Raw genomic sequence first — 27,792 nt, forward strand, 5'->3', positions numbered from 1 at the left:
CAAAAAACTTTCATGAGAAATACGTTCGTATTTACTCGTTTTTATTTAGTGAAACGATAATAAAGTTTTCGAAAAACATGTTGCCTTAAAAAAGTTAACAAAGAATTTACTAAATTAACACACTACACTACTTACTTAAAAAAATTCTACACATAATACTTATACATGCAAAAATATTTAATGTAGAAAACCAAACAATTTATAAGCACTATAGTATTGTACATTTCAAAAGTAGCATACGTTTAAAGATTCATTGATTTATAAACAGAAGTAAAAAAATCATAAAATATATAAAGCTAAAATACATACATATTGTACTACTTATGAAAATGCACTTTAACAATGTATTAAATACAATTATAATGTATATAAAATATACTGTACACATACATAGTATACAACATATTTATGTATGTATGTATTTGCGAACACACACATACACAAGTTAAATGATGAAAGTTTATAACTGTTGTACGTTATTGCGAAAATTATGTCAATTGTGTGTGTGTGTGTGTTTTTTTTAAATAATGTGAAAAGTAGTTGATTTAGAATTCTACAAACGCATGAAAGAGACAATGAAAAAGTTATTAATATTATATTATATCTACACAATTATTTTACATATAAAATAAAATAATAAATAAATATTTTTTGCAAAATAACTTTGCATACTTTTTAATTGTAGCTATGTCAAGACCAAAGTTTGAAAATGGGCCTGAAATAGTCCCGAACTAGTCTCGAAATAGACCTGAAATAGCTCCGAAATGGTCCTGAACAAGTCACAGAATGATCCTAAAATAGTCGCTAACTAATCCCGAAATGGTCCTGAATCTGTCCTGACACGGCTCCGAAATGATCCCGATGAAGTCCCGAAATGGTCTTGATATATAGAGTTCTGAACAGATCCCGAAACGGTCCAAAATGATCCGGAAGTAATGCTAAACTAGTCCCGAAATGGTCTTGAAATAGCCCTGAGCTAATCCATATTTTTATTTGAAGAAGCACAGAACAGATTTTCTGCTGGGTTACGAAAATTTTAGCCATACCGAGAGCTAAGATGTTTCAACATCAAAAACTCTTCACCCAAAACGAGTAACGAGTGTTTTTGTGCGTTTTTGGGCTGGCGGAATCATCGGGCCGTATATCCTCAAAAATAATGCTGGTAACACCGTTACGGCGAACGGTGAACGTTATCGTGACATGATAAGCAACTTTTTATGGCTTGATGACATGGACTTGGAAAATATGTATCTGGTTTCAAAAGTTCAGTGCCACTTGCCACACAGAGCATGAAACAATGATCCCATTGCGAATGGAGTCCCCAGGACGCATTATCTCACGAAGCAACGAGGTCTAATGGCCGCCGAGATCTTGCGATTTGACACCACTGGACTTATTTTTCTGGGAGTACCTGAAAAGTACGTCAATACGCCCAGGACTCAAATAAAGAAAAAAAACTTAAGAAAAATTTCAATGTGTTTTATTGATTGGATCACCCTGTACTTCAACCGATAATTTACACTGCATCCTTCGGTGGTTAAGGCCAAACGTCAAGTGATCAGAAGGCAGCACAAACTACCAAAAGACGCGTCTTACTTTAAGCATCGTTGAAGTTCAGGATGCCATACAAGCTTCGAAAGCCAATGAACCCGACGGTATATGTAGTTGTTGATGCTGAAAAAAATGGGTCCGATGGGAATAGAATATCTCAACAAGGTCCTCAGCCTGCCAATGACTAAACTCGTAATTCCTGATTTGTGGAAATCGGTGAGGGTGTTCGTACTTCTCAAACCAGGCAACAAATGGGAGTCTTATCGTCCTATTACCGTCCTCTCTCCAGTAGTGCAGACTCGTGAGACCCATTCTATACATGTCGCCTGACACCAGTGGAGATTTACCATATCTTCAATAAAATGCCCAGGACCACCACGGCACTTTACATCTTTATCACTCTCCGGTAACTCGCGATCTTAAGCGCTGGACTTATCAAAGGCTTTTGACACCGTTCGGCATTCCTCGATGCTGGAAGACAAAGTGGCATTCCCTCTCCTACAGGAATTAAAACGGTGGATGTCGAAATACTTGAGTGATCGATAGTCGTCGGTCTCGGGATCATACCTTGAAACCAAGGAGAACTAAACATGGGGTTCCTATTGTTTAACATCTACATCTCGAAGCTAACTCAGCCACCGGAGAGAGCTTCTCTGATCTCTCCCATGCTGCTCGATATTGGCGTGGAGCCTAATCCTATCCCCCATGAAATAAACGGCGACTCTTTCATCATCTGATCCAAGGAGGTTGAGCTGGAATCGGGCATCATACCAATTCCGACAGGGACGGCGCCAAATAAGAATGCCGACGGTGATTAGTCCGGGGTTACCCGTGACAGGTTATTGTACTTCGCTGCGCACACAACCGCAATTGTCAATAAGGTACTGAGCCGTAAGAAAGTTCTCAAATCGCACGTACTTGGCGCAATAGCAATGAAATGTTGATGAAGATGGCAACATAGAAGGTAGAAGGCAATTAGCCGGTCGGTTCTAAATACTTGTGCGTCTGTTTAGTCGCCAGAAACTAGAGGGACGCAGTGAACGAAGCTACAGATTTGTCAGAGAAATGCATTGAGGACAGCAACGATATAACTTTTTATATTGAATAAGTTTACTGATCGGCTGCTATCACAAGGAGCCTCCGAGCAGACAATTTTTGGAAGCAGAGTCTACTATGTAGGTACGTCGGAAGGCATTTCTATTAAATTACGGACGAGATCTAGACATACATAACTCCGCCACTAGACCCGACAATGTACCGAAAAGCCATAAACAACGTCCAGAAATAGTGTAATATCACCCTCACAACCCATCAATGTCGTAGTTGGTCAACTACCACCCATCACAAGCGATAAGCTTCAGCTCGTGCGCAACTTTCGAACAGTTACTGTGCCAGGCTTAACTAGTACTTATCTAGACTCGACCACGACATACCCAACAAATTCCGGACTTGTGATTGTTCTCTACACATCACCAAAAACTTTTCACTGTCTCCCTCGAATCCACCAAGCTAACACCCCTCTCCATTTAGTCCGACCACGTCGAAGCAGCGCGTTTCCTGGGCCTACCGTTATTTAGTTGAGCTTGACGACAACGATTGATGGATTAGCCGCTTTAAGTAAGACTTGGTAGCGCCGCTACAACAACAAAAACAACTGGCATGTATCCGGGGGAAACCCATTCTCAGACCACATTTACATTGTTGACTGAAAAGGGTGATGTTTGGCGCGGTCTAATCAGATTCTTGCCCAAAACCTCTGGCAATCTAGTAGTAGGCTTTAAATAAATAGGAAATAAAATTGGGCACCTACATAACAGCAATGAAAAGGGGTTGCAACAGCGGTTTTATACTCCTACTAAAGCTGAAGACTGTCGCTGGATATACATTGCTGTGGTAAGACCAATTGTTTTCTACGAATAAGTAGTTTATTGAGAAAAAGGTAAACGGCTAAAGCTCTACTAAAATCAGAAGCAACGAAGACGACTGCAACCAAAGCGCTCAATGAGCTACTAAAGTTTCTTCCCATGCATTTTTATGCAAGAAAAATGGCATAAAACACTGTCATCAGTTTTAATACGATTCAGAAATGAAGACATCCACACATACATAGGTCATTGCAAAAAGTTTTTTCGATTTAAGAGTTGCCTACAATCGGACTACGCCGAATTCATCGGCACTACCCGCAAATGGTTTCTGTGAGAAGTTTTCTCATGGTCGCAGTACACTCGAAGGATTGTCATTGACTGCCGAGGGTGGATCGCTATTTGTAAAAACGCTGACGACCTCCGCCCACGTAACAATGGCTGTCTGCTAGAAGCAAAAGAGCGTTGTCTCACCCCAGGCTGTTATAACAGTTATAACAGTGCTTGGCGGGCAAAGAGGGCATACTTGGTTCAATTGCGGGAGAGAGGCTGACTGACTTCGCCGCGGCACAAAAAACATGTTTTAGCGCCATATAAAAGGAAGGGCGTGTTGAGAGATTTGTAGAGCGTAATTTTTGTTCGTCGTGTGAAGGCTCTGCTTTTCAATTGCCTATAGAGCCCAAAGTATTTAGCACCTCTTGGCAAGAGCTATTCTTCGCTTTATATTCAGGCTGACGTTGTTGGTGGTATTTATGTGTATGCGTTGAAATACCCGGATCTCAGGCAAACGATGTCAATATCATCCGCATACGCCAGCGGTATAGTTCTACAGCTGTATATGGTGCCGCAGTATTTCCGATTGCCAGATGGAAAAAGTCGCACGACAGCGAATCGCCTTGTCTAAAGTCCGGTTTGGTCTGCAGCCGCACTGACAAGATTCGTCAAGGGCTTCAGTCTTTCACACAGGCTTATTCCGCGATAATTGGCGCTAACGGTGCTATCTGCCTTCTTGTAGATAGGACAAAAGTACACTGAGACCAATTTCTGCTTATTAGCTGGCACATGCTTCAGACCACATCTTCGGCGCCGGCTTTAAACAGCTCATCTGGTATACCGAGGATTCCGCGGGCCTTGTTGTTTATCACATCGCCTTGGTCAAGTGGAGGAACGCGAGCTTCGTCCCTATACATTGGTATGGATTCTTCTTCATCAAACGCGCCACCTGAGTCGCCATTAAAAAGCGATGAGAAGTGTTCCCTTCATATCTCAAGTGTCTCTAGGCACCTCTTACTCGATTTCTGTGTTCATATCTTGGAGCTCAGTGCACATAAATAGCAAGAGGAAAATCCAATAATATGTACGCTTGGGTACCATGGAATTCACCACTAATCGCTGAAGCACCATCATATCCTTGGCCATAAAGGTAAGAACAAGCTATACCTGCTGGCGAAAGATACTTCTTAAAAGTTTTTGATAACTATCTTAAAGTCAAATAGGTGATAAGATTAAGAGTCTAAAACCCCTCCCCGTAGTAAAGTCCTAGAGTCGACACTAAAAGTATCCTGCGAAGATATTCAAAATCACAATCGTCGTTTTTATTTATTTATTATGGCCTCAAATCGATTTTTTATTTTTTTTGTATATATTTTTTTTTATTATTTATATAGCTAATTACATAGAATATATAATATGTACATATGTATATATATTGAGAATACATATATGTATTTAGAATTTATATAATATAAAAAATTAATCATATTTTTATCATAAAAACTATAGCTATACAGCTTTATTCTATTTCGTATAAGTATTTATAAAAATTATTTGTCCTATAATATATTTATATTTCTACATATTATATACAAATTACATATACATAAACTCAAGCAAAGTGGGCATATGCCATACAACAAACAAACATACATAAATGTGTATGTTTGTATGTGAGCACTTCGTCTTTAAGTATTCAAGGTACATTCGCTCGTGGTAAAAAGGTTTAAATATCGTTGGCGTTATATCTGAAAACTATATTTACAATTGATTTAACGCGTTGGTGATGGTTTTTTTTTCGATTTCCAATTTCGCCTTATAACTTAACTTAAGATTAACACAAAAAATAACAACAAAAATTTCGACTAGTTGCAACAAAAATTGTTATGTTTAAACATACATTTATTAAAATTATAGTAAAAATAGTACTAAAGTGCGTAAATATTACAAAAAACTTGCGCTAAAAAATAATTAAAACAAATCATACTCTGGAACTACTGACAGAGTAAGAGAAACGTGAGCCGCATTGCATAAAGAAGTTGAGTAACTTTGTTTTTTTTTTTTAATATTGACAGTGTGTCTGCGTTAGGGTTCTCGCTAGGGCCCACAATCTCCGACGACTTCAACAAAGACTTTCAAACAGCAGTGCTGCGGTCATTTCCCCTAGTGGATCAAAATATGACGTAGCGGTCTTTGCAGTACAGAGTCCACTTTATTTTTCTACCGTCTCGCCAGATTTATATACAATGAAAAATCGCTTTAGCGGTTACATCTCATTAAAATTTTGAAAACTCCCCTTATAACTTGAAAGACAGACATTAATATATTTGTAAGTCAGCTTCGCCCATAATTTTTGATGATGAAAATTGTCATCGGTCTACTTCGAGTCGTGGACAAAAAAATGGCTGCGTTGAACGCCACTGAGGGCGGGGAAAGAGCAAGACAAAATCAAAAACAAGGACAGGGCAAAGATAAAGACAATGGCAAAGATGCTGTCAAAGGCAATGAGATGAAAAAAGGCAATAGGGGTATTCTCCAAATCTTGCAAAGCCATTGCACGTAGCACGGATTGCATGGATTGCATAACGTACAAACACACAACAACAAAATACATGGGAAACGACATTTCCTATCGCTGCAAAATATGCAATGTCGAAACCCATGTATATATTTTGCAAAATAGCATAGCAAGATATATGCGACCCTGTGATAGTTGTTTTGTTGTTGGAATTGCTACATATTTCTCTCATTCCTCTCATCTCGCTCACTTCATTTTTTTCTGCTGTCTCTTGTTATTGTATTTGATACATAATTACGCTGTTTGCTACCCATGCATTCTACTACTTTGCAATGGGGTGCTCTCGTACTGTTCGAAATTAGGAATAGTATTTTTGCATTTCGTGCAATCCGTGCATCGTGCAAGACTTCGAGAATACCCCTAATAAAAAAGGTTAAGATTAAGATTGGGATTAAGGAGAAGATGAAGATGAATTTGAATAATATCATGGTGAATATGAAGGTGTGGATAAGAGATAAAGATGAGGAGAAAGATGACGAAGATGATGAAGAAAAAGATGAAGATTGAAGACTGAAGGCGAAGATGAAGAGGAAGATGATGATACAGAGGAATATGAAGATAAAGATAAAGATAAAGTTAAAGCTGAGATAAAGATAAAGATAAGGATAAAGATTAAAGCGAAGATTAAGATGAAAAAATAGATAAATATAGGAAAAGATAAAGATACAGGTACAAATAAAGACGAGGAAAGAGATAGAGATATAAATTTAGATAGAGACAACAATAAAAAAGTGACAGTAAAGATGAAGCTAATAATAAAGACATATTCAACTATAAAGATTAAGATAAAGAATATGAAAGTAAAGATGAAGGTAGGGAATAAGAGATGACGAGGAAGATGAAGATTGAAGACGAAATTGAACAGGAACATGAAGATAAAGATGAAGACAAATAAATAGATAAAGATAAATGTAAAGATAAAATAAAAGTTCAAGATAAAGATTAAGTTTAAAATGAAGACGAAGAAGAAGATGAAAAGGAGTATAAAGATAGAGATAAAGATAAAGCTAAAAAAATAAAGATAAAGTTAAAGAAAGAGATAAAGATAACAATAAAGGTAAAAAAGGGAATAATAAAAATAAACACGAAGATAACAATAAAGATAAAAATATATATTTATCTATGATCAAGAATATAAAGGTAAAAATGAAGGTGGTGATAAGAGATGACCAGGAAGATGAAGATTGAAGGCGAAGTTGAAGAGAAAGATGAAGCAAAAAGGATAAATGCAAAGGCAGAAATAAAGATAAAGTTAAAGCTGAAGCTAAAGATTAAGATGAATATGAAGATGAAGACGAAGAAGAAGAAATAAAAAAATTGAAATAAAGAGATAAAGATAATAATCAATATAAAGATAAAAGTAAAGATAAAATAAAAGCTAGTCACAAAGTGGTCCTGAACTAGTTCCAAAATGGTTTTGAACTAATCTGGTTTTGAAAAGAACTTGTCGCAAATGGTCCTGAGCTAATCTCGAAAAGCTCCGAAAGGGTCTTGAAATAGTCCTGAAAAACTCCCGAAATGTTCCTACTTAGTTCCCCGAATAGTCCTGAAAAGACTTCATAACGGTCGAAAAAGTCATGTCCCGAAATTATCTCCGACAAGTCTTGAAACGGTTCCGAAATTTTCTCTTATTAGTCCCAAACTGCTTTCGAACTTGTTCAAAAATGGTCCTCAATTAATCTCTAAATGCGCCTGAAATTGCCTTGAACTAATCTCGAAATGGTTCATAAATAGTCCCGAAATGAACCTGAATGGCTCCGAAATGATCCCGAACTAGTCTCGAAATAGTCCTGAACACGTCCTGAAACTGTTCCAAAATTATCCCGGACTAGTCGCGAAATGGTCCTAAACAAGTCGTGAACAAGGCTCGAAATGATCTTGAAATAGTCCTGAACTAGTCCTTAAATATTTATTTGTACACACAAGAAGCAATAACAGATTTTTTCTGGGTTACACAAGAAGCAGTTACAAATTTTTTGCTGGGTTAACGCAAATTTTGCCCATACCGAAGGGCTAAGATGTTTACGCATTAAAAGGTAAGAAAACATTAAGACTTGCCCACTACTACATATGCACGTAGTTATCAACCTCACTGCCGAGTTTGAATCTTTGGACGGACGCTTACAATTTAGCACCAGGACTTCTATCTTCCTCGAAAAAGGGCTCACTTTGCCAGTTAAGCTACGAAATCGTCGGAGCTTTGTGGCCCACTATAAACTAATTATAATTTCAAAATGCACAATTTTTGCCGCTAGAGTAATGACCTTTTTTAATTTGAAGACAATTGTATACTACTTATTATAAATTTCTCCGAGTAACAAAATGTTGTTATTGAACTGGTAGCCTTGCCACTTTCTTTCGCGCATCTTTCTAATCTCTCTAAAGTGTATTCGTAATCGCAAAGCCTCTGTACTTTTAACTGAACACGCTTCACTTTATATGTAAGTCTCTTCAGCATAGCGCCAGTTTATGATTTCAAATGCAAAAAAGATGCAAGATAGCTTACATCTCCACTTCCTCCAATCACTTACTTCACTCTCATCACATTATTAACCTTCGTAAATATCAAATTCCTCTTTAGGTCGATACCAGTCTTCAGTAGCATGTTCGTAGATCGCCTGTCGTACTAGTTGCTCCGCAACATCTATAGGATGCCGCGATCGCTGCTCCTCTGACGATTCCACGAACTCTTCGTCACTCACAGTGCCATCATCATCAAAATCCGTCTCTTCCACTCCCGTCTCAAAATCATCCATACGCTCGGAACGAGGACTACGTGATGTGGCACGAAACTCCATTGGCATGCCATAGCATTTGCAAATGCAACAAGACGGGAAACGAAACCAATCGGAGAAAATGCCACGGCATTCGTTGTGCGGATCGTAGGCGAGTAAACGATGTAGGCGATATTGCTGTTCGCAGCGGCAACCGTCGCGACAGTACATCTGACGATTTTCCTGTGTGCACTTCTCCCAGTGCACGTACTGCTCGAAAGGATAGACATTGAGCAGGGCGAGCACTTCGCCGCGGGTATTGTTGGCCCAAAATGGTGCAACCACCTCCTCCTTAACGGGACAGGCGTTGCTGGAAAGAGAAAAAAAGGGAGAAAGGAATCAAGATGTGATTGTAAAGCTTAAGCTTGTTTAATTTCCTTGCTAATGCAATCTCTTATTCTCTACCACTTACATGCCACGCATATTGGGACCGACCTTCACTTCCTGTTTAAGCGCATCTTGATATAACTGGCCGTCGCGCAGCACCGGTTTTGTAGACGCAGCAGCAGCAGCAGCAGCCGCGGACGGTGTTGTCTGTGCCGGCGCCGATTGTGGTCTTTGAAATTTCTCGCCAGCAATCTGTTCAACATGAGCTTGTTCCTCCTTCGCGTCGGTGGTTGTTGCAGTGCTTGACGCTATTGTAGGTTTAGCTGCCGCAGATAACTCTGCCTGTGTTGAGGTGAATTTCGTGGCGGCTGTTGTTGGCACAACCGCTTGCTCGCTCAACACTGTAACGGGCGGCAAATCGGCTTTATTCGCATCAAAAGCGTGCTGTTGGTTGCTAAGGTGTGCTGCTAATGCCGCGAATGGGTCTGTGGCCACTGCAGTTGCAGCTGTTGGAGCTGTCGGCGCGTTTATGTCTGCACTAGTTGCGCCGCCGCCGTTTGATTGCGTTGTCCCATTATCGGCGTCCGTTGTGATGTCTGCATCATCAGCGGCGGCTGTGTTCGACTGCTGAGCTGATGTACTGCTGTCTAGCTTGGGAGCAAGCGTTGTGGCACTTTGAGTACGTTCACTTTCATTGGCCGGTTTTGATTTTAAAGTCACACTTTCTTTTCCATCGCCCGCAACAAATATTGGCTGTAGTCCATTCACTTGTTGCAATTTGAGATTATGCGTTGGCTGTTGCTGTGCAGGCCGTTGTTGTTCCGTATGGTATGCTGGATTTTGTTGTAGAGGTGTGGGTGCGACGGGCGCCGGTGAGTCGGGCGCTTCATTGTGTGCAGTTCCTAATGCAGTTGTGGGTGTGGTAACCACCTTGAGTGTTGTGGAGATGGTTGCAGACTCGGAATTATTTCTATGTTCAGTTAGTGGTTTCTGCAGCTGCCCGAGCTTTGGTGATTCAATTATTTGTATATTGTCACCCATGTGCAGCGTCATTGCCGGTGAGGTGGGTATTTCGTAAACGCTATTCGAGGCGAGATTACCATCGTCTTCGGGTATTTCGAGTATGGTTTCTTCATGCAGCACCGTTTCACTAGTCGCGCCAGTGTTTTCTCCCGACAATTTCGGTTCCTCCGTAGTCGTTGTCGTGGTGGTGATTTTAGTTGTGCGTCGTCGTAGAGAGGAATGTGTTGGTCTATTACGATTAACATAGACATTAATGCGCCGTCTATGCCCGCCTCCATTGAAGCTCATATTTGTTCTTCGTCTATGCGTAGGTTTCAAAGGCTGCCCCTCATCCATCTTGGCTTCCACCTTTTCACTAGGCCCCTGTATGTTCGCTTCTTTTCCCACTTCCGGTATTGCCGTCGTTGTCGTCGTCGTTGTAGAAACCGGCCGAAAATGTGGTTCCAATAGCACATCTTTGTTTTTATTACCTGCATATTCTTCTCCCTCCGCATGCATATACTTAGCCGCACGCGCTCTATGCGGCTCTTTCGAATAACGTTCTGCAGCATCTTCAACATCATCAACATCGATCTCATTGTAGAGTATCTCGTCGCGCAGCACCGAAATATGTCGCACATCGCCGTACATGCGCTTCATGAGTCCATGATTTTCGTGTACGAATCGACGTACTGCATGCCACGGATATGCAGAGCCGGGTAGATGACAGTAGGCTTGCCGCGTTAGGTCGCAAGGTATGGCGGCGAGTATTTGCGCTCGTCCACGACGCGAAAGTTTCGGTGTGTGTATGGTGCATGAATTGGCGGAATCGAAACCGAAACCGTCAATTGGACGAATGATTGTGGTGATGAGTAGCAAAAGGAAGAGGAAATTTATCTGAAAATGAAATGAAATTGTTAATGCTGACAAATACGAGTATATGGCGAAGCATCCTACTGTCAAAGTTCCCACGCTCCAGCTTAAGGAAATTTAAGCATGGCGTTTAAGTTTAGTCAAAGAAATTTGTAAGCAATAAATGAGTTGAGATGGAGGTAGAAATCGATTCACAACATCTAACCTTGCTCTCTGTAGGCCGTACATTCGTAAACCTAAACTAATCTAGCCTAAACTTTCTTCGTTTAGTACCAATACAACCTTGGATTGGGAAATTTATAAAACTGCGCAAGTGATATCTGTACAACCGAGATCTAGAAAGCTAAGAAGTATTCTTAGCAGGTCTTCTGCAAAAGCGTAGAAGTATGTAATGAATACTCCCATAAAGACGCATTCTTGCGGCGATTCCGCTTCTCTTGGAATATTTAAGTACTATGAGCAGCGAGGAATGGGCTTATACTTCCCCTTGATGCCTATTTTCCATGCAACCTAGACTCAGGAGAAGCCTTCGATTTGGGAACGGTGAATTGTATGATTTGATTAAATTCTAAATATTATTTATTCAGCATAAAACTACAGAATTTCGCTACTACTTCGGGTCTTTTGGATTATTGCTCGATTTTCGGCACTTTGGACAATTTCGGGAACAACGGGATGTTCGAGACTACTTTGGAGTTTCCGGGAGTATTTCGGGATTGTCGGAACTACATAGGGATTTTTGAAACTACTGCGGGATTTTAAGAATTTTCGGGATTCGGGATCGGGACAGTCGTGACAGAAAGGGCTGCAGAGAGGCGTCGGGGTACTGTGTGCTGGTCAACTCTGGATTGCGACACTTAAGTATTCGTGCACGCTTCGAGATTATCCTGGATAACGCGGATCACTGCACATAGACTGGAGCCAAACAGCGTTAGGCTGCACCAGACCACAGGGATGTTTTATCCGGAGTCTATTTCGGTGAAAAAGAGAATAGGAATATCTTGGACAACATATGGACTACTCTTGGACAGATGGGCCTCTTGTCAGCTCTGTGGGTGCTCTGTGAAAACCAGTTTATTATCTGCTGCTGCATTATTTCCTGGGAAAAGGTGGTCGCAACTGCAAATTATGCTGGCTGTTTTGACAAGACTTTGCTGATGGAAATGATCGCTGTGAGACTAAATATCAATTCGCAGCTGTTCAGAGTATGATGTGGTGAAATCATCTCAACTTTTACGATTAATCCAATATATCGTATTTTTACGCCGGAACAATGGCGTATCCAGGGGGGATAGGGGATGGTTCCCCGCCCTAGTCAGTGAATTACTATTTTCTTCTACTTTTTATTTAATAACACAGTACCAGGTTGACCGAGCTTTTCCCGGAGTGCATATACATACATTTTTAAAGTTTTCAAGATTTGGATAGCTTTAAAAAAATATTTTGGAAAAAATTGGATTTCGATATCTATTAAGTAAATTTCTTACTCCAAATTTAGGTAGCAACCCTATTCCGAAATACGCTGGAACGAATGGTACATATCTTGAGCGTATATGTACTGTGTATACATAAAAAAATGCTGATTGAAATTAATAAAATAAAAAAAAAATTCAGACCAAGGCTCTCAACAATACCTTTCATTTGATATCCATATTGCGATGTTTTAGATAAATTGTGTAGAATCGAAAATAAGTGGCAACCTTACACTATTATCCTAACAGATACCATTTTGTATATAAGGAAAGCATTGTTTAAGAACCTTCTCTTGGTACCCATGAATAGCAATATTGTACCTCTTTTTCTAAACCAAAAATTAAATAAATATGAATTTCAAAATAGGTGGCAACCCTATCAAAAATATTTTTGAATTAAGGACCTTTAAAGTAGCTGCCATTTGATAAACATATTATGATGTTTTAATTAATTTGTAACTAATTTCGAATAGGTGGCAACCTTATACGAGTCTTCTCGGTGATAGTGCCTATTCAGATAATCTTAAAATCCAAAACACTATCTATGTACAAAATTTAATCAAAATCGTTAGCGTTCTTGTTTGCAAATTTCCGATTTATAAAATTTGGAAACCTATATTTTTCATCACTTTGTTCAGCTTTTCATAGATATATGTACATACATATCTACATATATACGTGATTTTTTTCCGACTCTTTAATTTAAAAATGCAAAAAATATGTGGAAAATCCAGACTTTTTATGACCAGCTATCGATCAAGTGAGCTTATGTGGGTTAACACAAATCAAACTGAAAGTAAACGCGCTACTAGCAGCAGCATACCAGCTAGCGTAAATTTGTGGTTACATACATACATATGTATGTGCATATATACTATGTATGTATATGTATACTTAGATATAATGGCATTGCACTGAAGCTCATGAAAAACGAAATGAACAACAAAAAAAAGAAAAAGATGCCAAATGAAAAGAGAAATGCGTCAATCAACCGAGCAACTAACAACAAACAATACCAACCGATCAAGCATATCCAACCCGCTGCAATCATCATCTTACTATCACCGGCTGCAAGCACCACCAACACCAACTCAGCTATGCTGGGCTGCTGTTTGAGTCGCATGACTGGGTGGGCAGACATTAGCCGACATTATCAGACAGACAGGTACATAGTACAACTCGTACTGCACGTTGTCTCCGCCACCAAGAGCAGGTTGGTTTCACTTGTGGTTAAGTGAAATGTGAAAAAATTGAAGAATGAAAAAAATAAAAATAAAATAAAATCAACAGAATCTTGGGAAAACGGTGTATGCCATTAACATTATTGCTGTTCTTTGCTTCTAGCTTTTACTTTGTCTGCGCCCATATTGCCACTTTTTGTCTTCTATTTATGTACTATGTAAGCGCATACACCGCTTCTTTGGCGGCAAAATGACGGTAAAAGTTGTAATTATGGCTGTATGCGGTGGGCCGTGTATGCTGCAACTGCTGCAATTTACCGATTTTGTAGTAAAAGTTGTGGGAAGGTGATCAAATAGATGCGCATAATGAGAAGATATGTGAAATATCGCTTTGAAGTATGCTCATTATATTCATCCCATTATTCCTATGAAAATAAGTTATTTTCTGGTACATAATTCAAATCTAAACGGGCCTTGAGTTCAGTTACATAAAGTTAGATTTAGTTAGGGTTCACTAATAATCCAAACCATCCTGTTCCCGAATATATAAAAATTTGTTTATACAGAGTCACTCTTGATGTATCGAACGAATAGCTTTGCTTTGGATATGCTCATCACTCACTTATGTTTCCAAAACGCTATTCACATTCCGATGTGGTTACGTTGCCTTTTTAAATCATGAAAATTGTAATTAAGCCTTAACACCGTTTTCATTAGCGTATTTATTACACCAAAAATCCAAAAAATTTAAATTTTGATTTCCAAATAAATTAATCAAAACATTATTTATGGTAAATGGTTATTTATGGTCTCACTTTTCCTTTTCATATCGACACTATTCACAGCTCTCGCCACAATATTTTCAATCGAACATGCATATTTAATGCTTGTAACTTGGCAGATTTACATAAAAAAATATGTTTGGTATTACTGCGCATGCGCTGCATACTTATATGCCATTGCCCTCTAAATGTAGTGAAAGCTTTTCAAAAGTGCAAGGTTGGTAAAGTGACTGATTAAGTGGCGGATTTACGCTTCACCCTCAACAATAGTTCAAACGTGTGCGCAGTGAAAGTGTTGAAATAAAAATTATAGGCTAGGATTCTTTGCTATCCGTTCCACTTCAAGGCCCTTGAGGTAATTGACGATTTGAAAACAGAAGTACTGTGTGTGTATAAGTATGTATTTGCATTTTTAATTTTCATTTGAATAAAGCCGTCATAAATTCCTGAAATTGCACGTTTTATATGGGGTGAAGACAGTATCTCTGGCAGTTAGTCGATGGCTCTAATGAAAAATTCAAAAAAATTAAAAAAAAAAAAAATTCAGTGCGATGTAGAGAAAAGAGAGAAAATTTTTTAGAATTGAAAAACATTAAATTTTTAGGTGCACAAGGACGAATATGTATTGAAAATGTCCTTTTAAAAAAATGTTTATCCTATAGTTTATAAACTAGTAAAGTTAAAAGGACAATTTCCATGCCTTTTCAACCTTTGTACCAAAACATTTAATGTTCTTTAAATTTTGCACATTTTTCTCTTGTATTTGGCATCCATATTTTTAATCTACATTGCACCGAATTTTTTAAATAATTTTTTAATTTATCATATCCTTAAAATTTCAAAATCCTTTAAAAAAAATCCTGACGTCAGAGAGAAAAACTAAAAACGCAGTTTTACTATATTTGGCCGCTAATTTCGTGAGTATGTTGATTTTTGTCTGGCTAAAATTGACTGTCCCACTCCCTTAGATGGTGTCTACATTTGTAGATTACCGGCCAAGAGATAGCCATTTTTGAAAGAAAGGTTTTGAAGGTATTAGAAATAATTTTTTTTGTAGGCTTAATAGCCAAAACTGCTTAGAATTGATTTTCATGAAGCTACTGAAAATCTCGAACACGGTTGTAGTGGAATTATTTTAGTTATTATAAATTTTCAGCGAAAAGCACATGGCAAAATTTTGTTTGGTACCCGTATTGTAATAATGGTAACCTCTGCAAAAAAAAAAAATAAAACTTTATGGCACAACTGCAGGCCAAGCCCTGTAATTTGACACCTCACTTTTGAAACCCTAACATTTAGTAGCATTTAGCATTTAAAAAGTACTTTCTTAGGGCCTTAAATGATTCCATGCAAATTTTCAATTTATTCCCAATAGCACATAATTAATGCTACCTGCATATATGCAGCTCCTAAGCCAACACAAACACTCAATCATCAGCTTAAAAAAGCGCATAATTCGTAACATAACTCTTACGTGCAGGCAATGCATAAGCATATTTAATTTACATACTCGTAAATATGTAAATTAGGGTGGTGGACAAATGGACATGCGGGAAAAAAATGTTTGAAATGTAGAGCATATATGTACCTCTAGGATTTTTCTAAATAGAAAAAAAGCATACCCGCATTTTATTATTAAAAAAGATATTTAGAACTGCCTCAAAGCCCAAGGAGTTTTCCACGTTTTTTTTTTTTTATATGGAGAAAAACACTTTTTAGTAGAAGTGATATAGAATTTTTGATTTTATTTGTAGGTCCGCCCAGAATCCTAAAAAAATGCAATGCGGGCACCCATAAAAATCGTTAGTATTTAAAAATGGTAAAATAAACAACTGGATATCATTATTGGGAGTCTCCTGAAGAGAAAGAAGAAGTTTTTCGTTCGAAAAATATTGATTTTCAAGAATTCTATACAATTTCTAGGAAACAGCGTCTTTTCCCATATCAAATACATGGAAAAGCGGCATGGGCTTTTGAGGCAGTTCTAAATATAATTTTTTTTTTTAACAAAAATATGCTTGTATTATTTATTTCCATTTAGAAAAATCCCAGGAGGTGAGAGATTAACATTTTACATTTTTTTTGGGCCACCCTAATGTGAAAATTTTCACTGTTGCGTCGTCTGGTGGAAGTTTTGAGAAAAAGATAAGTGCGGAAATAGATTCCTCATACCAAAAACCCCCTCCTATAGCTTGTTTTTTTTTACAAAATTTAATCACTTCTTTACGACACTACAGTAAAATGCTAAGAAACATATTTTCGCAGTTTAGCGAGCTCCTATTCTATTTTATAAAAATGGTTTATTCGGCATATTTGCTTAGAATTACACGTAGAATCCTTCTGTGCTAAACGCGCATAGTCGAAAAAATCTCCCATATCTACAAATTGACCCGCCTTAATGTTGGTACATAATTTTATGCATGTAGCAAAATGCGTGTAAAAGCCCTCATAACCGGCTAAATGCCACTTCATTCCAATTGCTAGTAAAAGTGTTAGGTAATATGCGTTGTTCAGCTTTAATCAAGCTTTTTATTTATGCTTGTTTATACGTGTATGTGCTTGTTTGTATAATAACACTGTCGCAATTATGCTAATCGCTTTTTATTTTCCCACTTGACTTATGTTGATTATAATTTTATTATATGGAAATGAAAAGTGTTTACTTGTCTATCTGCTCAATTCACCTGTTAAATAGTTTGTGTTTTATGATTCGATTTGGTTTTTTATTAGATTTTTGATTTATGTATATTGTGATAGTAGTGAATTGTGTTTGCCTGTATGTTTGTAGACATTCGTAAATCCATACATATATATATTTTTTTAGGATACTAGTACAACAAGAAAAGAAACCATCAAACAGTCAACGAAATGGAATGTTGGTAATATTTCTATGGAAGATTGTAAAAATGTCAAAAATAGGAATTTCACTTAAGCTTCCTGAAAATATGCTTGGAGTGTACCGCTGTATTTTTTTTTTTGCCTGACCCCAAGGCTTAAATGCAAATGACAGTATGGCAAAAGGGCCGGCAAAAGGGCCTTTAACAATTCTTACCGTGTCTATTACAGTGAAGTAGTTCTTCAGTTCTCGTTGTTAAAATTTTCGGCATGAAGGATTTAGTCGTTCTGTTATCTTCCTTACTTTTCCGACTTTTAACCGACTCCAATCGGGACCAAAATTTATAGGTGATATCTTTGACTATGATAGTATCGATTTTGGGTATTAGATGAAAAAAAAAATAATAATTATAAGTTTTTAATCTCCATAGATGAATGTGAACTTTGGCCCCTGTGCGACACGCCTTTACCATCTCCAGTCGGGACCAAAATTTATATGTGATATCTGTGACCGTGGCAATTGTTAAAATAAAGTTGCTGAAAGTTTGTTACAAGTAAACTCTATGTTGTCGCGTTCCGGTTGTAGATAGACGCAAACCTACGTGTTTGTTTCGAAAAGAAGAAGAAAGTGGTTGCCAACTATTAAAAAAATTAAATCCAATTAAGTTAAATAAATTATTAAAATATGGGTAACAACGAAAAGGCTTTACTTCCAAACTAAATGCTTGGAAATTGTTTCCAAAATACATGGATTAAAGGAATTAGGTGATTGAAATATGTATTACATTATGGGTGTCAGAAAAAAAATATTTAAAATACGTTTAAGAGGGTTGCTGTCAGTTTAAAAAGTTAAAGTCAAATTATTTAATAAGCTAAATGAATTATTACAATGTGGGCACCAATTCAAATGAGTTTGAAAAGGCTTAATTTACAAACAAGGAGTGTTGCCACCTGTTTAAAAAAATCAAATTCAACTTGAATTGAGGGCATGAAGTAATTAAAACACATATGGACGAGTGGAAGAGGTGTAGAAAGGTTGTAGTTAGAAAATATTTGAAGAGGGTTGCCATCTGTTCGAAAAACTGCATTTAATTAAATTCATTCAATAAAATGGTTTTAAAAACCTTTATTACTAAACTAATTAAAGGAATTAGGTAGTTGAAATGTTTATTACCATTTGGTTGTCAGACGAAAGTGGATTAAGAAGGTTTTAGGTTGAAAATATTTCGAAGTAGGTTAAAAGGGAAAATGTGAAAATTGTCTATAGGTGGAGTCTCATAGACTCAACAAATCGGATGAGGGCAAACTACTTTCATCATATATGGGTTATGACTCCAGTGAACTATTCCTTTAACTTAAAAAGGCTGCCTGTTTAAATTTATTACTACAAAAGCAGTTAAGATAACAAAATTTTACTTGACAAATGTAATTTGCTATGGCTTTGGATTAATCTTGGGGCTCTAGAGGAAAACATAAGCAGACGTGTATATATTTGTTTGCATGCATGTAGCTATGTACAGTGTCAGGTATTTGTCAGTGAACAAAATTCGCATTTTGTTGCCTGTTTGACTTAATAACAACTGTTTCTTTCCCATACAACAGATATACATATGTTAATGTGTTTGTCTAAATGTATGCATGTATTTTTACTTGTTCCAGTAAATGGGTCATTGTTAAAATAGCGAAAAACAAACTCAGAAACAACTACTGTTGACTTCTTCGTTTTGCAACAATGTGCGCCTTAATGAACCGCGGTAGTAAAAGCATTGTACGATAAGTGTAGAAGCATAGTAAAATTCTTTAGAAATTGTAATAGAATAATATTTAGTTGGAAACGCAGAAAAGTTTTAAGTTAAATAGCCGTTTAGACAAAAGATACATACATAACTGCGTCCTAGTGCACTTGCCTCCTCGTGGTGTCGCCATATCACCGCAATTCACTGTTGAAACTCCTTTTCTTCCTAGTTGTAGGGATGAATGGATCAGATGGGTAGCACGCTTCATAAAACCTAATCGCTCATTCGGAGCTACTTCCATCCACACAATGGACATAGCGCAGCATGCCTATCGTAAGGGGAGATCGGTCGATAGCGCTCTCCTCGAAGTGGTCGGTACTACTGAAAGGTCACTGGAATACGGGGAATATACCCTAGAAAAGTCTTAGATGTTGAGGGCGGTATCAACAATGTCGAAACGGGAGGCTATTAGTAGGGCTCTGGAGGGGCACGAAATCCATCTTTATATAGTGGCATGGATCGACTCGATGCCGAATAGCAGACTAATCAACGTAGCTTTAGGCACATAGTCCATGATTTGAAGAGGAACTCTGCAGGAAGCGGTCTTATCCCCTGGTGTGGCTCTGGTTGTTAAATTAACTGTAAGAAAACTTTAAGGTTAGGAGAGCGAAGGCAGGTAGCGAGTAGATGACTTGATTAAACTAATTTTCGGCAAACTCTTGCCAACAATTAGTGAGCTGATGGAAGTGCGACAGTTTCCAGCTGGGCCAAAGAAAATGGGCTAGGATGCCACGTAGAGGAAAAGGCAACGATAGGCATATAAGCGTACTATCCGCTAAAAGAGCTTGCGGGAAAACTGGGGTCTACCACAAGTAAATATTAGTAACAGGTGCAGCCGAGAAAGGGGCCATAAGACTAAGGGAATCAAAATTGTAGAAGCAAACGAATTACGGACACGCAGCGGCCTTGAAGGTAATGAATAGTGTTGATGTAACGGAATCAAGGCCGACTTAGATGTCGAAACTGACTACCTCCAGTCATGCTGGGATTTTAGTCTTAAGGTACCCAAAACTTCCCAACCTTCCTAGTGTATCGCTATAGTGGAAAATACCATCATTTACCGAATGTAGGTTGCCTTCCCAACCTTCGTTAGTTGGAAAAGTTTTGGTTACCTTAAGACTAAAATCCCAGCATGACTTAAGGATAGGAACAGCAGTCGAATAGGGTCTATAATTCAAGGACCTGCAGTGCCTTTCAGGCGGAGATCGAAATATTTGTGCATCGCTGGTTTCACAGAGTGTCGTCGAATCCTCACTCTCTTGTGTCCCTGGATATAGCAAAATGGAAGGGAATGGAAATTATCGTAGCGGAAAGCTAAAGCTATGGATCCATCGTGACAACTGTGAGATTTCAATATCCTTATGGTCGAGCCTAAATAAGAGTCGAACTGAAGAATTACTGACGCTAAACAAATCTGCAGTAAGGGCTCCATCGATGGCGTATACCAACCAGCTGCCTCTACACTTTGAATGTTATTCCCGAACTCTTCGATAAGGCGTCTCAAGAGTCATTTATACCCTCCACTCCATGCCACTTGGCTGCAAAACACATAGAGTCAAAGTTAGCATTGTCAGATATCAACCAAGTGCCTTCATCGTATGGCCGCTTGGCTGTCCAAGAAAATTGCAATGCTTGCCGAGGTTTGTTCTGGGGTGAAACTATTTTACTCACCCGTCTGATAGCAAAAACTTCTGCCTGAAAAGCACTTAGTAAATCTAGTAGTCGAACAGACTTTTCAACTTGGGCGACCAGTTTTGCGCCGTCCATAAAAATTGATGCTTCGAAGCGCTCATAAGGGCACTTCACTCTTTTCTTGTTGGAAACGTTATATTTACCGAAGAAAAGAACCCTCTCGGCGAAATGTGTGGCGCTTCCAAATAAACGCTTTTAGAAAGGGCTTTTTCAATGCGACCTTTTCCTTGGCAACTCTGTCTTAGGTGTTTCAAGAGCGTGGCCAAAGGAAGCCAGTAGAGAAAAAAATCGAAGTAGACATGTCGGTGCGTATCTGGTGCAAAGTTAAACTTTGAACTTTGTCATTATTATTTCAACTTTGTCATTATTTTTTCTTCTTCTAAGGGAAGCAGAATCAGGAGGCCTTAAAGTTCTGACTATTCCTCATAAAACAAAGAGCAGTAGAGAAACTATCACTACCGCTTCAAAATAAGGGTTCCGAGAAGGCTTCGTTTTTTTTTCTAATTATACCTACTGGGATGTAGTCTGATTTTTCGCCAATCGTTCAAATAGTACAGGATATGCCTGTGTTTGCACTACGATCTTTCCATAGACGCAGTTATCTCAACTCCAGGACCACTCCGTAAATCATTCTCCTTAGTAAAGAGATTCATCGGTGGCATATGGCAGATAACTTTCAAGGTTCCATTACACACGATCTGATCACCCCGGTAGGCGCGATGCACACTGAGCTTTGCAATATGCCTCACATTTCAAGAATAACTTTTCGTTAGTCTCGATCAATACGGCAAAGGAATAATTGCATATGAAACGTTGGAAGAAGTTTTTAAGAGATTTGCAATTGAATATTCTAATCCACAGTTCTATAAATCAATTTTAAATTAAAATGACAAATTTTCCAAACAAAATTGTGTAATTTTAAATTTTAACAGGCCAATAAATTTAAAACATATTGGTGCAAGAATACTTAACCGTTCTGAAAATATTTTTTATTTTTTGTTAATTTAAGATAAATTTTTCCTATGCTTAAGTATGCTATTATGTACATATTTCCCACAACTCTCACCTTCCTTGAATAAGTTACTTGTAAAGCCATTTTTTATCTTCGATTCACTTTACAATTTATGCTTTCCTCCGCGTTACCAATGAGGCATATAATTTAACTGTAAATCACTTGCAATTTACGTGCGCACTTACCTTAACGTATAATTAGAAATAAAATAATTACTTGGGATTACAGCTTTGCGCTCTCTTTGTCAGTGAAAAAGGGAAAGTATGAAAAACTTGTTAGAGTTTGTGGTTTTCTAGTTTTCTTCTTGTTACAAAAAGTTATATGTAAATTGAATTCGATTGAATAATTCGATTTCAACACTTTAATCTTCCTGGAACACTAAAGTAATAGTGAAACTGAAATAAGTAGGTTTTGTAAGAGGGATTAATGGTTTTTTTCTTTAAATAGAAAAAAAAAAGTGGCTGTGTTGTTCAAAAGTGACATTTGAATAGGTTAAAATGCTTTAGAGTCCTGTGATGGTTACTTGACCTTTAATTCTGCATTGTCGTGAATTTGCGAAAAAGCGCTGTACCAAAGAAAACAATCCCGCCAAAGGTGTCCGACTTCTTTTATTCAAACAGGGTGGTCTAGGAACTTTTGCTGATCGCCTAAAACAGCAATTGAAATTATTTACCACCCGAATAATGTTTTGCTCTTTTTTAGAGGGAGACGGTTGATCGCCCTTTTGTTTCCTCTTAACTCAAAAGATTCACTATAAATATTCCTTTCGAAGAAACTTATTTATTAAGGTGTAATCATAGATAATCAACTTTTATGAAAGTCTCACGTTGAACGATAAACCTCCAAAGCCTTAACAGCATTCTAGCAATATAAACAGGTCTTTCGTAAAACACGGTATCTGTCACCTGCTGTGAGGGATCAGATTTTCAATCAGAGGACAATCTGCTTTGATCAAAACGTGCTATACTCGAGTTTGGCAAGTACGAAGTAGCTATTCTCCGCGTTAACGTTCAGTCCTTTATGGTCTACGTCGCCAGAAAGCTGAAGACCCTCAAACCATTGCCACTTATGATGACTGAAACAGTTAGCATATTTAGCTGATTTTCCTTCTACTTTCATCAGTAGAGTTTGTTAACCATGAGCGCTGCTGGTGTTTTATCTCTAGAATAGCGCCGAGATCTTTCCATTGCATAAAATTTAACTTATTCAAGTCCCTAAAGCGGAGTGAGCCCTTGCCGAGGTGATGCGAAATACTAAAGCATACTTCGAGACTCGTTTACCTAGTATACCTAAAGGAAGTTCATCCCTTTTGTCTGAGTTCCCGAAAATAGGAACAATAAAGCTAATAATTAGCTTGTTTGGACGTGATCTGTAATGGTTGTACGAGTATTAATATATTTCTAAATCAAATGTCAATAGATATCCACTTGGAATTCCTCTGGAAAAATGCAATGAAGCGGTTAGGTCAGGGATCCCGACTTGTAAGATAGCACGTCAACATTGGCCTGACTTTAGCAGAATAAGAATAGTAGGCCTGTAAAGCGTAGAGAGTAGAGCCGGATTAGTCTGTATGGGGTAAAACTGCGAGTTATAGTCCTCGACTCATCACTTACAGCTATAATTAAAGGTTCGGTGAACACCTTTTCACGACGAGATCCGATAAACATAACGAGAGGCGCGTCTAAGAACGACGGATAGTTCAACAGACCGGTGCCAGAAATAGTCTTGGAAGTACGCCCCGAGAAAGAAACGAAATAGTATTGATTTGGTTTAGTGCTGAATAAACGGATCTGTATTTAGAAGAGGTGCACTAAACCAAGTTGTTACTTCCGTAGAAAAGGACCTAGCGGAATCGCCTTAGCAATATTTTCAGAGCATCAAGTAACATGCATTCTGAAGCAGTTGTTAAATCTTCACTCGAAGCAGAACTTTCAGTATCGACTCCTTCTACATACAAAGTATACTAAATATATACGCGTATTCTCATCACTTTTAGCTCTGTGGACAAGGAAAGTTGCAATGTAGTCAGACAAAATGCTCTGGCAAAATTAAAAGACGCGCCGGAAGAACGGGATTTCCAACAAAATACTTTTGTTAAAGTTGCCAAAATTAAAAGAAAATAGAAGATTAGTATTAGAAATGCTTCACCAAGGAATAGGAGTTTGTAGGTCTCACCAGCAACTCGAGGCTTTGGTCTGTTTTGGTTATTATCCGGTGGGGAATTTAAGTGGCAAGAGTTTTTGAAGATATTAAGTGTTCCCGATGAAGCCGTAAAGTGCTTTTGATTTATGGAAGAGGTAGCTTGCTTTCAATTAGGTGCCTGATAGGAGCTCCATGAGACAACATTCCAACAGGGAACTGTTTGCTGAACATTGTGGGTCTCAGTCGGCATCAGAAGATATTATTTGACAGTACTAAGATCGTTGTTTTGACAGCTGGGAAATGTGGTCCACCGTAATCTTCTAGTGTCCAGTTAACACAAATGAGCAGCCTGCGTCGAAACATATTTAGTTGCAAGTCTTACATGCATATATACATAAGTGTTCTTTACTTGGCGTACTTACTAAACTTGGCTGAGCAGAGTGGCTTGTAAATAGCTTTTTCTGTCCACAAAGTTTCAACAAATTTACCAATACTGTTATCGATATACATGTAACGGTATTTTTTATCGTTGTATGTATGCATATCGGCGCTGCTATTGCCATTTATTGTTATTGTTATCGATATATATCGAAATTGTTATCGATATGAAATTAGTGTCAGAGATTTATCGGTATTATAAACACACTAGAACATTATCGATATTTTTATATATAGCATTTATCGAAATTTTTTTCGATATTTTTTTTGGAGTTTCTATCGATATATTTATCGAAATTAGTTCGTGTCTATGATTGAATCGGACTTCCTTATTTGCATTGATATTAATATTTACCGATATTTTGTTAGTGGAATAAAATTCCCTTTATTTTATTTATTTTTTTTTTTTAAGTTTTCTTTTTTCCCTTTAAATGGCTTTATTTATTTTTGCTCAAAAGCGAATAATTATGCTCTTGAGTATACATATGAACACACACATTGAAGTACATACATACATAGTTGCATTGCTTTCCCAAACGGCTCATCTGTTCCAGTCTTCTTCGTCATTCCGTAATCATCCACCACTTCAATTACCAATCAATCGAAACAATGTTGCTAAATGAATTATTTATATACAAATAAGGTGCCGTAGTAAGCAGTAAAGCGAAGAAACTTCAAACGAAACAAGCGAACATACAATATATGCAACTGGCAACTTGTTTGTTACATTTAACCAAATTTAGTAATTCAAGCAATGAACAGATGGTGAAATTTTTTCCATCCATATTCCAGCCAAAAGGGGAGTTCTGAGCAAAAACTTGTAGGTAGTTGTTGTTGGTGTTGTTTGTGTGGGAAAAGAAAGAAGCGCGAAGTTATTATTAGAAATGTTTGCAGCATCTTTCTTATTGAACTCTTTTCAAATTGTTGATCTAATGATATACGTTAATGATCGTTTTGGTTGGTTAAGTATAAGCCGCAGGTAGTAATTAAGTGGCAGTTAAGTGGCATCTAAGTGTGTATGAGTTAAGTGAAATCAGTTGTAAAATGTGTATGTTGTATGTAGAGGAGAATGCTTACATATTTACCAACGTATATTTTAATTTTTTGAACTTTTAAAGTAGAACAATAACTTTAAAGTTAATCCATTAGTTAGTTGAAAGAAGGTTAACGTAATTAAAAGAGTTCGCACTTATCTACATACATATGAACATATATAAAATTGCGGAAAAATATATCAAGTGATCGATGGTGACCAGCTTGCAAAGTATGTATGTATATGTGTCCGATTTTTTTTTGTGACTGCCAGATATTTTTAAATAAAAGTAATATAATAACATAACAATAATCGAGTCTCAGCAGCTAACCACGAGCTCTTCTCTTTTCAAGGGGCTATGTACCTTAAAGTTTAGTACACAACAACTCCACCAAATTTCAACAAAATCCGTTATCCTTTACTTGCAGTGCTTTGATTCATATGTAACCCATATTTAGTAGATCAAAAGACTTATGACACAAACGTGCGAATATTAAATGACTTACAATTTTGCACATGTTTGCATTTATGTATACGATGCTTTATAATTTCTTACTACAGCTGCAACAGAACATACTGTGATTCATTCTGGCAGTGTATTTAGTCATCAAAAAGCCTATGGATTTTCGGTATGTACTTCAACTTGCGATTGTCACGTTTATATGGAAATGCTATTTTCAGGCTGCACTGATGTGATTGTTAATACTCAGACATCGATTCTAGCGCGTGCATCGCGATATTTAAATATCACTAAAGTTGGGAAGTTGAAAGCATTTTAGGCCAGCAAGCTTCATTGTTTATCATAAAAAGAATTGAGCGGCTGATTCACTGATATATAAGGGCAGATACCACGTGGTGGATATAGCACAGCACGCCTACCACAAGGGTAGTTTGGTCAACAACGCTCTCCATGAAATGGTCAAGATAGAAAATAGTTGGCTTCTTGAACCTTGGGCGAACTTTCGACAGGGTTACAAAACTGGTTAAGTGAGATATGATATCCCAAGCTGATATCTACATACTCACTCACAGCCAGGCGGCAATCAAATTACTTATGAAGCAGTCGACAACCTCCGTGGTAGCCATGAACAAGATGGCTGAGACATTTCGCCCAAAGGTGATACAGGTTCCGAAAGAAACTGCGACATTGAGGAAAATTGTAAGGCCGATGAACTGGCACGATTTGGCACCAAACCCCCTTTTGAGGATATAAATGATAAAATAGGAATACCCTTATAAACTTGCAAGCTACTTATTTACGAGAGCTGTCAGGAAATTATGGCCGGTGCTAAAGAAGCTTAACGCTACCCAAAGGTGAAAAGGTGCCAAGTACATTTTTTTCAAAATTTTGCATTTGCAGAATGGCAGCTAATACGAAACTACATCGATTTTCCGCCTTTCCTGAACAATTTCAGAAAATGGACTTGGCTCCTTTTCACACTTAGGTGACGATAATATCTATTTGTTAGTATCTATTATAGCAGAACACTGCCTAATTGGCAAGCATTCCTATCGACTAGTCGCACGATTACATGACTTCTGTAGAAGTTGTCAAGATGTAGAAGAGGAGGAAGCGATTCTGAATCTGTTGCGCCAGTGCCCTGCTTTATCCAGACGAAGACTGTCTAGACAAAAAGATAAATTGAATATTGCAAAGTGGGGATCAAACTGAAGAGGTGTACTGCCGAAAATATTTATGAGGAGCATTGTTACCTGTTTGAAAAATTGTGCGAAATTAAATTGATAAAATAAATGAAATATTACAATACGGGTATCAAACAGCACAGGAATACTTTTAAGGCGCAGGGTAGCACGCCGGGTATTTGCTAGTTTCTGATAAGAAAAGAATAATCCAAAACGGTTTACGTGATCCACAGTTATCCGGTAACATACCTAAAAAACATTATTCCGATGCATTGATAGTCTTTCTTCTTTTTTTGTAGTCGGTTAAAAATTGAAAAATTGAAAAAGTTTGACAAGTTTTTGCAAGATATCGGTGCAGATCTATTAAGTTTGTATTAACATTTTGGTGGCATTAATGAAGTTCATCGAATTTTATGATTCATTTGGGTTTTTCTGAGGTATCCTAATGTAAATGCATATTTTTGTATGTGAGTTTTTATTTACGCTAATCTAATTGTGTATTGTTGGTTCCAACTTAAAAGATAG

The 27,792-nt window shown here is 37.7% G+C and overlaps 1 protein-coding gene across 1 annotated transcript in view; it reads right to left on the reverse strand.

Moving 5' to 3' along the window:
* Positions 1–8,534: 8,534 nt before the first annotated feature.
* LOC118741999 (protein spaetzle 4-like) overlaps positions 8,535–27,792 on the reverse strand; it is a 32,910-nt gene continuing 13,652 nt past the window's right edge. The window contains exons 2-3 of the mRNA XM_036473964.1: positions 9,451–11,264; positions 8,535–9,348 (exon numbers count right to left, since the gene is read on the reverse strand). Of these exons, the coding sequence (XP_036329857.1) occupies positions 8,814–9,348; positions 9,451–11,264 (2,349 nt within the window). The 3' untranslated portion in view covers positions 8,535–8,813. The remainder of the gene's footprint in view (positions 9,349–9,450; positions 11,265–27,792) is intronic.

Source organism: Rhagoletis pomonella, unplaced genomic scaffold (genome assembly GCF_013731165.1).
Source record: "Rhagoletis pomonella isolate Grant_MI unplaced genomic scaffold, Rhpom_1.0 Rhpom_scaffold_00006, whole genome shotgun sequence".
NCBI lineage: Eukaryota > Metazoa > Arthropoda > Insecta > Diptera > Tephritidae > Rhagoletis > Rhagoletis pomonella.